Source organism: Vigna unguiculata, chromosome 11 (genome assembly GCF_037176805.1).
Source record: "Vigna unguiculata cultivar grain cowpea cultivar isolate G323 ecotype 2 chromosome 11, ASM3717680v1, whole genome shotgun sequence".
NCBI classification, from domain to species: domain Eukaryota; kingdom Viridiplantae; phylum Streptophyta; class Magnoliopsida; order Fabales; family Fabaceae; genus Vigna; species Vigna unguiculata.
Genome location: NC_140802.1, coordinates 45,127,421 through 45,139,316, shown reverse-complemented (window position 1 = coordinate 45,139,316; position 11,896 = coordinate 45,127,421). Strand labels below are relative to the sequence as shown.

The following is an 11,896-nucleotide window of genomic DNA, read 5'->3' as shown; positions in this document are numbered from 1 at the left end:
CTTTTATTCTTTTTGATAAATGGAATAAATTCTGAGAAATATGTTAATTGTTTAGGACTGATATTTTATTTTATTATTATTTATTTATATTTTTGAATAAGTAAAAATTAGTTTATATTTGTCAGGAATTAAACAACATTTATTATATATTATTTGGAATATACAAAGACATGTCCCACTGTTGCAACGTATTCTTTTCTCACTACAAATTTGGACGTACTCGTCTTCTATTTTATTGTATATTTTACTGCAACTGCAATCATATAATACCATCAATAACCTTTGAGATATTTACATAGAGGGTGAGGCCTTTAAGTTTTCAGTGGATGAGGTGCATATAGTAGACTCCAACATGTAACTTCCTTTGCCCTATTTGATAGAAGACAAAATGATAGAAAAATGAAAGTAAACAATAAAGTGAAAGTTAAAGGTTTTTGATATAAAGTAAAAAGGAAATAGAGAAAAGATTACGAGTGAAAAAATAATGAAATACCAATGCGGGTTCAGTATGATTCATGATTCACACCACACCCCCAAGCTCAGCATAGTTCAAAGGTGATCAAATTTGATTAAGGTATATCATCCTAAAACATTAAAAAGAAACGTGCTTCTGAAGATGCAATCATGAGGTCTGACTAAAAACATTAAAACGTTATCTTTGTTCACCTGTTAACCATTCTGGCCATGAAAACATTGGCAAAATAATACATTTTTTAGGACATAAACACTGAAAATTATACAGAGTATCCACATTCATACAGGGTGTCAACAGATCCTAAAAAAATTATAAGCTTGCAGAGCATAACATCCTGACTTTAAAAAATCAATTGAAATGTTGCTTGCTTATCTCCCTGTCTGCCAAAGCAGCAAATGACATGCCAATTAGTCATAAGTCACAAATTGTGAAAGTTGCAAAGCAACTGGGGTCTGCAAGGAAAATTGTCATTGATTATGAATGGCACTTTGCACATCAAATCTCAAACACAGTGAATAAATGGCGCTTCCCCAATTCAGAGTGTTGCCTAACCGAGAAAGTATGTAGGATTCGTACAGTTCTTTTTAATGAAATTGAGTCACTCACCATAATAGATGGTAATCTTAAGGAACATACTATAAAGGAGATTTCAGAAGAGATTGTTTGATTTAGCGAAGTGAATATGAAGGACCAGAAAAAGAGTAACGGGATGAAACTGGCACAGTGGTAGCTTCCAAACTATCCTGATAGTGTTGCATCTGATTGTCTTCAGACAAAGCATCAGCAGCAGAATGTGTTGAGTAAAGCCTATCCTGAACAGCCTCTCTCTTTTGCAAGCTATCACATTGAATCAAAGTTCTTCCTCCAGCCCAATAGGAGCCTGAATGGATTTCCTCTCTAGGTTGTCCATCTTCCTATCCATTAAAGCAGCATATGGTAACTAACTAGCCACAAAGCCAAACCAGAAATCACCAATTGATATCAAACTGATAGCCACAAAATCTTGAGTTACTCAACTCAATCAAGGTAAACCTTGATATCAATCCCATTATCAATGAGTGATTGAACTACAGCTCTGATTTTCCCCTCAAACTTGTCCCTTTCCCTTGGGGTGTAGGAAGCAGTGTAAACATCAGCTTCTCTTGCTCTTTCAGATAAAATCTTACCGATGGATATGCATGCTGGTATGTCTGACCGAGACCTAAGAACAGCTTTTATGTCCTTGGAGTTGGTACCTGCAACTGCAACCTGTTTGCTTGTCACCCTGTGAGTGAGTGAAGCTGATACAAAGCGTTTTGAGATAAACACATCAAGTGTAAACGGCTCCATGTACGCAATCGTTCTTTGTTTAAAAGATATGTGCTTGTTTGGATTCTTTGATTTCTTGCCTTTTTGGTATGTGTAAGGTCGACTATTGTCGTCATCAAGGAAATCCTCTACCCCAAAAAAACTTCTAGGTGCCTTATGTACCTGTATAAAAGAAATGACTTAACAATGAGTATTAATACTACACAAATGATTCACCTCAAATAGGCATTTTGGGCTTGTTGAACTTTATCTTTCAATTGGATAAAATCCACACCAGCTACTTGGAATGGTAACTTCGCACATAAAGTGCTACATGTCCTATTGAAAGGCATAGCCACATAATGAACGGTAAAACAATACCAGGTAGTTGATTTGATACACTACAAATATATGTGGGAGCAATGAATTCACACTAGTGCTGAATAATCTCTAGCTAACTGCTGTACAGCATAAACCTTTTCCATTCCAACTATCAACCAATGCCCTTCACAATCTTTAACTGTTGCACTACAATTAAAACCAGGGCCCTTTAATATCACAAAATAATATCCTCTGTTATAGTTTGTCACAAACCTAAACTACTGAATTTTATTCCTCCTGTAGTAGACCTTCCAAACTTTATTTCTTCTATTAAACTTAGGCTCATTCCTAACTATATGCAAAAGCTAAAGAAATTATTTTATTATCACAGGCCAATTTAACCCTATACAACTTCATAAGCTTCAGGATTTCATACTTTGTTTGAAACTTAGCATCTTATCTAATTTATCTATGAAAGGAATTATTTCAATTAAAGGCAGTAATGCCCATCACACCATATTACATGAAACAAAATGAAAATGAAGTGTTCATTATCATTTGTTTTTGACACATATTTGAATGGTTTTCCCCCATATGTTGTACACAAAGTCTTCTTTATAAACCAATGAAGTTGCTCCCAAAGTCGGAAACTTAAATCAAGATTCAACCAAATTCTATAATTTATTAAACAGACAAAAAGGAAATTCTACTGAAAAATATTGAAAAAAGTAAAAATAATTTAAATTGTACTTTGAAAGGTAATATAAGAGACTTTACCTGTCCACTGCGGAAAAAGCACGAAGGCACATATACCCAAGGCAAAACTCTGTTTCCTTCAAAAGCATAAGCACGGGTTTTGCATGTTATGCCAATTGCTTGTTTCAACATGTTTCCTTTAAAAACAGTATTTTCCATTAATCAGTTCCTCCAGTTGGACAGGAAAATAATTTGGTCAATCATAAGACCATAGAACAATCCAATATTACACCAAAAAAATAAAAAGGACAATTTATAAGAATGAAGTCTTTGCAGCAGTTGAACAAAATATACACAAAAAGTTGTTGCTTTACAGAGTAAATGAGGAAAAAAAGAAAGCCACGCACCAAGACTCCAGGAACAAAGCCGACGAGAATTATATGCCTTAAAATCCCTGAAATGCATAACCAGTGACATAATACAACATAATAGATGAAAATAATTTATTTTCTCACATCCAGCAGCAAAATTGACAGTACAACATGGGCAGAAATAACCATGACAATACTATAATTCAAACCACAAAATACAAATCCCAACTCCCTACTCCTTACTCAGTTTCAGCATCCCAAGACAAGAAGACACGGAACCATGACCTCACAAACATCCCAAAATTCTATTGAATGTCAAACCCACACAAACAAGAGACACGTATACATTCCATCACAACGTATATTCTCGATCGAGCCACTCAGACAAATAAGCAAACACTTGGTGTGCAGATGAGAAACAATGCTACTCAGACCCCATCATATTTCATACACTTAGTAGCCGAACCAAATAAGATACCAAGCGAAACGAAGCGCGTCAAAAAGAAACTTACTCAGTGAACAAAGGGAAAACAATTTGAAGTTCTGTTGGGAGCGAGAAGAGAAGCAAAGAACATGTTACTGGTTGCTAACAACGTCTTCGGGGTTCAAAAATAGCTCTTCTTTTTTATTTGTTCCATAAATATTTTAAGAGAAATACCTATTTATTAATTTGGTCTTAAAACTAATTTAAGATGAGAGACATATGAGAGTCATAGACACAAATTTTCATGCGATAAAATATTATAGAAATTGAAAAAAAAAATATTAATGTCAAATAATATGATAATTAAAAAAAAATACTAGTTTATATACCAACCATTTTTTAAAAGAGACATGTTACTATACGAGAAATCATTTAAATAATTTCTATCTTTGATCATATTGTAATTATTTTTCATTTTTAGTAATTCAAAATTCATATTTACATAAAAAGGAAAACAGTATAATTATAGTGTGAAGAAGTCTTGTGTGGGAGGAATGTTTATCTTCACTATTCTTCGTTTTTAACTTTAAAATATTAAAATTTCAAAATATAATTAAAAGTAAAATAAAAATATAAGATGTATATATAAAAAAAAATATTATATATTGTTACAAATAATTTAAATATGCGTATAAATTTTTAACAAATTATTATTATAAAAAAAAACAGTCTCTTGAAAAACCTTTATCAAGTAAATCCAATTTAGTTTTATAAAAATTCAACATAAATCAATACCCAAATAAATCACCCTAGTCATTAAGCTAACAGAATCTTGTACCTAAAATTAGTGTTATCTATTCATTTGTTGTTTGTGGATTTATACTGTCATAAATTTTAATAGTTTAATTGATATTTTATATATGAGATATTTTATTATAACAATTTCTTAAAAGTTGAAATATGAACTTTTATTGTTATTGTTATAAATTTTATGCATATATTAGTTATTTTAGTATAAAAATACAATTTTGAATTTAATGTGTTGATGGATTAAACTAATCATTTTAATGTGTTTCATTAATCATCCATGTATTTGGTTCAACGGGAGCTAGATTTACTAAATTGTAATGTACCTGAAACTATTCTGTGGCCACAAGCAAGGGTAAAGCATAAAAAACAAACCTTTGTGAATAAGTTACTACAGCTGTTGATTTCATCTCAGAAGTGTTATTGTGCAAGTTAAAAATCTTTAAGAATATTTATTCAAGCTCTTAGTGTAATGAAAAGAAAAACAACAACTAATATTCATCTACATGTATAATCAGTGAATAATAACGTTGTATATTGATAAATTCGGATGGAAACAATCGTCCATTTATGAAAATTCAGCTAAGTCAGTTTAACAAGCACCATCCATAACCAGAGAAAAGTAAACAGTGAAGAGTGTTCTTGCAAATTACCCTTAATGAAGAAGCTAAGATTCTATTCCCAGCACAGAGACAATAACCTAAGGCTCTTTTCAACTGAGTGACAAAGATCAAATCCTTAAAACAAATAAAAATAATAAACAAGATTTTCCCTTTCCTTTGTCCCCAAGGAATTCATTTATCTAATTCTGAATTGCATGAACTGCATGAAAAACTTGTGAGCCAGACTTGCACCATAGAGAATTACAAAATTTTTTGAAAATAGTTTAACTAAATGGCTGAACTGGAAGATCCTTGGTTGTTTCAACTAAAAATGGAATTGGCTTTGTTGGTGCTGGCAACCGACCAATGCTATCAACTTTATCCTTTTGCTTTGGAGGAGGTCTAGCTGCTTTAGGCAACAATCTTCCTTTCTTTTCAAACCACTCAGGCTTCAGCAGTGCCCTCAAGCCCAACTTATTGTAATACACCCTTCTCACAGACCCACCAGCTGCTTCAACTGCTTCCTTAGCCCTAACAGTAACCCTTGATACCTGTAAAATCGCTGTGTTAAATTATACTATGGTATTTAAATATTAACATTTCCAATTATAACATAAATCTCAAACTACAACATTTTGTTTGTTTATACGAAGGTAAAAGGAAAAAAAAAGGTAAAAGTAACAAATATCAAGTATAGCCGAGATGTCAAAATTCTTGGTCTTGTTTAGAAATGTGAAGTTAGACACCCTACACCCATTGTACCATTTCAATTACAAAGGTAAAAATCTTGCTGCGCCCAGTTAGTTTATGTTGCTAATGAAAAAAGAATTTCAAGCCACAATATAACTAATCATAAAATATTTAACAAAAGAAAGAAAAACGATTGATTATGACTATGTTGAAATTTAAGAAATGAGATAAAGATAAGTTTAAAAACTGATACAAAGATATATTTCTGAAGTTAAAACTTAAGAATCAAAAAGCGTGATTATGATCCTCTAAACACGTATGGTCTTCGTATAAAGTCTACCTCTAGATGAATTGGCCACTTGATCTGCTCTGAACCACGCCCCATCAATCTCACTCCATCTTTCGATTGCTTCCCAAGTACCCCTGCATCCTATGGTAATAATAATGACAACAAGAATGAGAGGAAGCACATGAAGCAAAAACAATTCCAGAAGAACTGAAAAGGTGGGGTAGCAGTTATAAAACCTTGAGTGTTTTCATTGTAATCAATTCGGAAGAATCTATCTTCCCAGCATTAATAAACTTTGCAATTTTACCCAAACCTATTGGCTGCAGAAAAAGATGCATAAAAATTTTAACAATGTAGACATATAAATGGCTGATAGATTATGAGTTTCTGAGATTAAAATAAGAACCAAATAAAAAAAAAAAAAAAACAGAAACAGAAACTTGAATAAAACTGAGCTACTCAATGGTCATAAATCCAATGTCAACAATCAAGGTATAGAATGCCTTACTACATCAACATCAATATTCAAGTATAAACAGTTAAGATATAGGGAAAATCTCTTGAATACAATAAAGATATAAACTTTGGAAAACATTTTCTGTCAATGATCACAATACTTTTAGTTAAATCATGCTTGGGAAATGTCACATGGAAAATAGAGGTTCAGATCAATTGAAACCAACTTAGCCACTCGGACAGATATATCCACAGGGGGTTTCAGAATCTTGAAAATAAAATTAGATTCAGAGATATTAACATTAAACATATCATTTTAGCTTCACAGTGTCAGGATATGTTTCCCACTTAATAATTCATTTTTTAAAGTGGGAGAAAATACAAAGAGAGAAACGAACAATGATGACAACAGATTGTGTTTGGAAGGGGGAAGGGACATAGACGAAAGGAGAGCAACCTTTACAGGTCTACTATAGAAGGAAAAAAGGGGCTAATTTGTAATTAGCTGTAACCAGCTAGTTACTTATGTGGTTTTGGAGTAAGAACCAAATAAATAAGTCCTCACTTGTAATTTGGGGCTTTAGCTTGTGCTTTCTAACACTGGTGAATCTGGTTTTTTCAAAGTGAAAAGGAGAATGCTCCTTTTGGGGGTAATATGGTTTACCCTGTTGCTTTGACTACTGTGAAGAAATAATATTCCTTTTAGCCACACTATTTTGTAACATAGAAAGCAATATTGTGTTAGGCCTTCTGTTTTTGGTCCCCAACAGATTGATCCTACACTCAAACTCACACGGAGGTTTAGTTAATCTTTCAATAAGATAACTGCCTCAGAGATCTTAGATCATCCTTGTGATTGCGATAATTGAAAATTGCATCTAAATGTTATGGATTGTGCTCTGAATGACTACTGCTATATATCCCATGTCCATTGGTAGCTCCAACTACTTGAGATGCAATCTACTGAAAGACCACTATAGCACTATTGCACAGCAGAATTTCTCAAATCCATGATTGCAACTCTGTCCCTGGTGCAACAGCTATTTTGGTTGTGGTTGTGGCATGAGTCCTGCATCCTCTTGTCATCTTTGACAAGTTGTCGTCAGCCTATTGAACTTTTGACTAAATATCATGCTCATTTTGTGTTTTATTTTTACTTGTGCATAACTTAATTTTTTAACATATATATTTGATAAAAATCATATATTCTAACTGTGATGTGACTTCTGCTATCAGCTCGCAAAGCTATCCACTAAATGATAGGACAGGCTATTGGCTTTCTGCCATTTTTCACAATTTGTACTTAATAACATTAAACACCATAACAACAAGATTGGCAACATACAAAAACTGTCTTTTTCTCATTTTTTTCCATTATTCATCCAATATTAAAGTTCTAGTTTAGTGGGAAGAATGCATCTTGAGAAACAAAAGCAACTTGACCAAGTGCATTTGGTCCAAGAATCAATTTTACCGAGTTGAATTATTTTGGTTTTCCATATGTTCTGCATTATACAAAAGTAAAACGATAAGTATAAAGACTAAAACATACCTGAAAAGTTAGGCTAAATGGGTTCTTGAACCCACGTTTGGGTACTCTTCTGCGAAGAGGGGTCTGACCTCCTTCAAAACCCAATTTTATACCTTTTCTAGCTCTCTGACCCTTGTGACCCCTCCCAGCAGTCTTACCCTTTCCAGACCCAATCCCACGCCCCTTCCTTGTTGGCTGCTTCCTGGGAACCTTATCTCTCAAATCATTCAAGCTCAGAAGACTGTACGCTCTAAAGCCTTGAAAATCTGGGAATTCATAACAACTAATTTTTCGATGAGCATTAGGAGAATGAGGGAGTTGAAAGGGTTGAAATTGGATAGATGGGCATCTGAGTATGGGTTTGCTATGAGTTGAGCTTCTGATGATTGACGTTGAGAGAACAGATAACCTTCGTCTGATCATTTTTTTCTACTCTATTCTTTCACTAACAAAAAATAAGTGTTAATTTCCAATGGCAACAGCTTCAAACCTCAGGAGAACCAAAACAGCACAAAATACAATGTTAGAAATCACACTTGGAGAATAAATCCAAATCCCATGAAATGAAACCCAAGCTACCAGTGAAACGAAATTTCATGCTACATACCAAATTCATATGCCAAAACATGAAACCGGCCTTATATTACAACCAAAGGTCAAATCAATAGCCTTTACAAATAAAACAAAAACTGCAAACTAAGAGAATGCACCCACAAAATCAAACAAACCAGAAAACAGAATGGAAAAGGGGACAGCTCGCAAACTTAGGCAATAAACCAAATACCACATAAGCACTGATCATAGCTAATCATTTTACCGGACAATAAAAAAACACTATCAACAAAAACAAACCAACCAAACCGGAATTCGCATTGGCAACAAATTTTCTTCGCACCAAAGCAATAACATATTGCACGTAACAGTCAAACATTTTATCAAACAGCTGGTGACCAAAACAAAAAGTCACGATCTTGTCCCACAACTCGCAAAAAGAAAAATACCCATTTGTCCCTTAAACCAACCTAGTTACTAAGTAGTCCTAAGACCACTCCGAGCCTTTAACCAATCTATCAAAACCAAAACGAGACACCTTCTTTGAAGCTAATAATCACAACAGGAAAGTGAAAAAAGTAATAACAATCACCCTCTTACCTGCCCCTGTATGGAACGTTGAAAAAAGCTAGAATGAGCTTCAATGGCGTGTTCCTAAACCACAAATTCGAAGAACAAATTAGTAATCTAAACCACAGCACGGCAAAAAAGGAGTAACAATTGAAAAAGCAAGCAGCTGTAAAGAGAGAACGAGAAAGAGAAAAATAGAGTACCTGGGAGAGAGATCAAAAGAGAGAGGTAACAATGAGAATGCACACAGAGATGTGACTCAAATTGAAACCACACACAACAACTCAAACCTCTGTGTTTCTGCTTCATATGCTATTATGTCCGTCTTAGAATGTTTAACTCTTTTTTCTTTATTATTATTATTCGTCTATTAACATGTTTATTATCCACCAAAACTAAATATCTTTATTTTATTACGGTCTTAAAAGCATATAAAATTCCTCACAAAGAATTATCAAAATTAAGAATATGAACAGATAATAGTTTTATATGTAAGTAAACAAATGTAAAATAAGTAGATATCAGTTAATTAGACTCACCTTGAGTTTAACTCAAATTATATTAAAGAATTTAAAAAATCTTCTATTATAGTCTAAAATTAACTTAGTTCACTTAATTAAAAAATGTTATTATTATATTTGGAAATATTATATATCTAATTCACCGTTTTGAGATAATTTTTTATTTATCATAAGGTACATTTAGTTAAACCAATTCATTTTGAACTCAATTTACTATCATAATTCATATGAATTGATTTAATTCACTTTAACACTCAAAAAGACAATTGATTTATATAGCTTATAAGAAATGTAAATTTTAAAAACAAAATGGGCAATTTAGGTGCACAGCAAGCACAATATTCAAGTAAAACTATAATATTTTGTATTAGATAGGTTCATACAACCGTTACAAAAAATATATTTTTTCATACTTATTTAAATTATAAGGATAAATTTAAGTATAGATTATTTAATATTTTCCATTAACTTGGTCATTGGTACACCACATTAAAGACTCATCGTTAAATTCCAATAAAAATAATTATATATTTTTAAAAATTATATAATCAAAAACTGATATTTTAAAACGAGTCTAAGTAGACTAAGAGGACAAAAACACCAACCTAATCCACTAACTTCTGATAAATAAATAGACCATTCCTTAATCTTTCACCACTTTATCACTCCTTATTACACTATATAACTGAATTGTTAAATAAATAGACAACTCCTTAATATTTCACCACTTTATCATACCTAACTACACAATATAGCTGAATTAGTGCAAAAGTTTAAGACGGGCTGTGATTTTAATGATAAGATAACACTCCATTATTTTATTTATAAAAAGTTAAACTATAAACAAATTTTATATATTTTAAAAACACTATCTTTCTAAAACATATAAAACTTTTAAATAGTGATCGAGACTTAAACAAATTTTATATATTTTAAAAACACTATTTTTCTAAAACATATAAAACTTTTAAATAGTGAACCAGACTTAATTGAGATTATGAGAAATACAAATCTCTTTTTCATTGAGTAATTTGTGAGTAGTTAATCTCTATACTATTGAAATATAATTATCAAATTATAATATTTTATAAATTTAACTTGTATTACTTTGTCGACCGAGAAGTAATGAGTGTTGATTTTATGTGATGAGGTACATACATAAAATTATATTTGTAAAAATTGTTGAACCATGAGATATGGTAAAAATGTGTAATTTTTAACTTATGTATTGAGTATTTATCAATTGTTGATTCAAATTTTTTGTGTATATTTTTAATGACGTATATCTAATGGAGTTAGAAGTCTTGAATTAAGTTCATGAGTTTCGGATATGTTGAGTGTTTGTAAAAGATGATATTAGATATTTTATGAGTTTTCGTGTAAATATTAAATGTATATTCATTATGTTAGGATAGACAAACATTACATATAAATATTATATTATATCTGACCTAAATATTAGGTTAGGATTGTATTTCATGAAATACTAGATTATTGAAATATTATTATGTCTTATGATTAAAATATTTGTTGTTTTGGAAAATTATATCCAAGTTTTATATGCGGTGGAAAGTAGGAATGACAATGTGAACTGGTCCAGCCTGTTTAGGTCCTGTCCGCACATCACAGGCTGACCCACTTTTTTTTTTATGATAAAACTTTTAATGTTTAAAAATTAGAAAACTTTAAGAAGTTCACAAAATCAAGTAAAGACTTTGAGGAGTTGGATGATAAATTGATAATTCAACATTTTCATCATATTTATATTCATACTATGACACACACCATATGTATTCTTTAAAGTTTAGCATATTAAAAAATACATAATACTTGTCTTTTCCAATTATACAAGAATTTAAAGCGTTAATGCAAGAGTCCATAAAAAAAAGTAATTAATATACACAAATCCAATTTTTTTTTTAATGTAGGCTTACGGGTCCGCCTGCACGAACCGCAGGCTTATACAGACTGGGTCATTACGGGCCTGCAAGCTCACTACCGTAGCTCGTCCGCATTTTTTTCACGGACCTGCGGATCGGCTCGATAGGCCAGACCCATATTACCATCTCTAGTGAGAAGTACAAATAAAACTGATATTAAAATAAAAAACATTACTTATAACCTATATATTTATACTAATTTTAAAACTGGTATAAAAAAGCAAAAACTTTACATATTCACATGCCAAATATGAAATGGGTATATAATTTTGTTTTTAACTAGAATAAAAATTCTTTAGTCACATTTTTTTCTCAACTCTAACATCCTGTTTTTCATGACTTTGAGATTGAGTTGAATATCCAT

The 11,896-nt window shown here is 31.8% G+C and overlaps 2 protein-coding genes across 6 annotated transcripts; both read right to left on the bottom strand.

Moving 5' to 3' along the window:
• Positions 1-632: 632 nt before the first annotated feature.
• Positions 633-3,805, bottom strand: LOC114168666 (uncharacterized). Of its 2 annotated transcripts, XM_028053565.2 has the most exons (4): positions 3,663-3,803; positions 3,187-3,233; positions 2,861-2,976; positions 633-1,945 (listed from the first exon to the last, which is right to left on the bottom strand). In XM_028053565.2, the coding sequence occupies exons 3-4, from the start codon at positions 2,969-2,971 to the stop codon at positions 1,493-1,495; spliced, it is 564 nt and encodes a 187-aa protein (XP_027909366.1). In that variant the 5' UTR covers positions 2,972-2,976; positions 3,187-3,233; positions 3,663-3,803; the 3' UTR covers positions 633-1,492. The 2 variants fall into 2 exon arrangements, with proteins under 2 accessions (XP_027909366.1, XP_027909367.1); XM_028053566.2 differs by lacking the exon at positions 3,187-3,233 and having other exon boundaries at positions 3,663-3,805.
• Positions 3,806-4,899: 1,094 nt separating this feature from the next.
• Positions 4,900-9,429, bottom strand: LOC114168206 (Ribosomal protein L18e/L15 superfamily protein). Of its 4 annotated transcripts, none has more exons than XM_085668477.1 (6): positions 9,275-9,429; positions 9,102-9,155; positions 7,971-8,439; positions 6,199-6,282; positions 6,014-6,103; positions 4,900-5,534 (listed from the first exon to the last, which is right to left on the bottom strand). In XM_085668477.1, exons 3-6 carry the CDS (start codon positions 8,370-8,372, stop codon positions 5,268-5,270), a joined length of 843 nt encoding a protein of 280 aa, XP_085524603.1. In that variant the 5' UTR covers positions 8,373-8,439; positions 9,102-9,155; positions 9,275-9,429; the 3' UTR covers positions 4,900-5,267. The 4 variants fall into 4 exon arrangements, with proteins under 4 accessions (XP_085524603.1, XP_027908746.1, XP_027908747.1 ...); XM_028052945.2 differs by having other exon boundaries at positions 7,971-8,388; XM_028052946.2 differs by having other exon boundaries at positions 7,971-8,383.
• Positions 9,430-11,896: the final 2,467 nt, after the last annotated feature.

Coding starts and splice junctions, on each gene's coding strand:
- LOC114168666 (XM_028053566.2), bottom strand. CDS start 2,971: ATGTTGAAACAAGCAATTGGCATAACATGCAAAACCCGTGCTTATGCT. Junction 1,946..2,860: donor GCTTTTTCCGCAGTGGACAG/GTAAAGTCTCTT, acceptor TCTTTTATACAG/GTACATAAGGCACCTAGAAG.
- LOC114168206 (XM_085668477.1), bottom strand. CDS start 8,372: ATGATCAGACGAAGGTTATCTGTTCTCTCAACGTCAATCATCAGAAGC. Junction 6,283..7,970: donor CATTTAGCCTAACTTTTCAG/GTATGTTTTAGT, acceptor CTTTTTCTGCAG/CCAATAGGTTTGGGTAAAAT. Junction 5,535..6,013: donor AGTGGCCAATTCATCTAGAG/GTAGACTTTATA, acceptor GCGATTTTACAG/GTATCAAGGGTTACTGTTAG.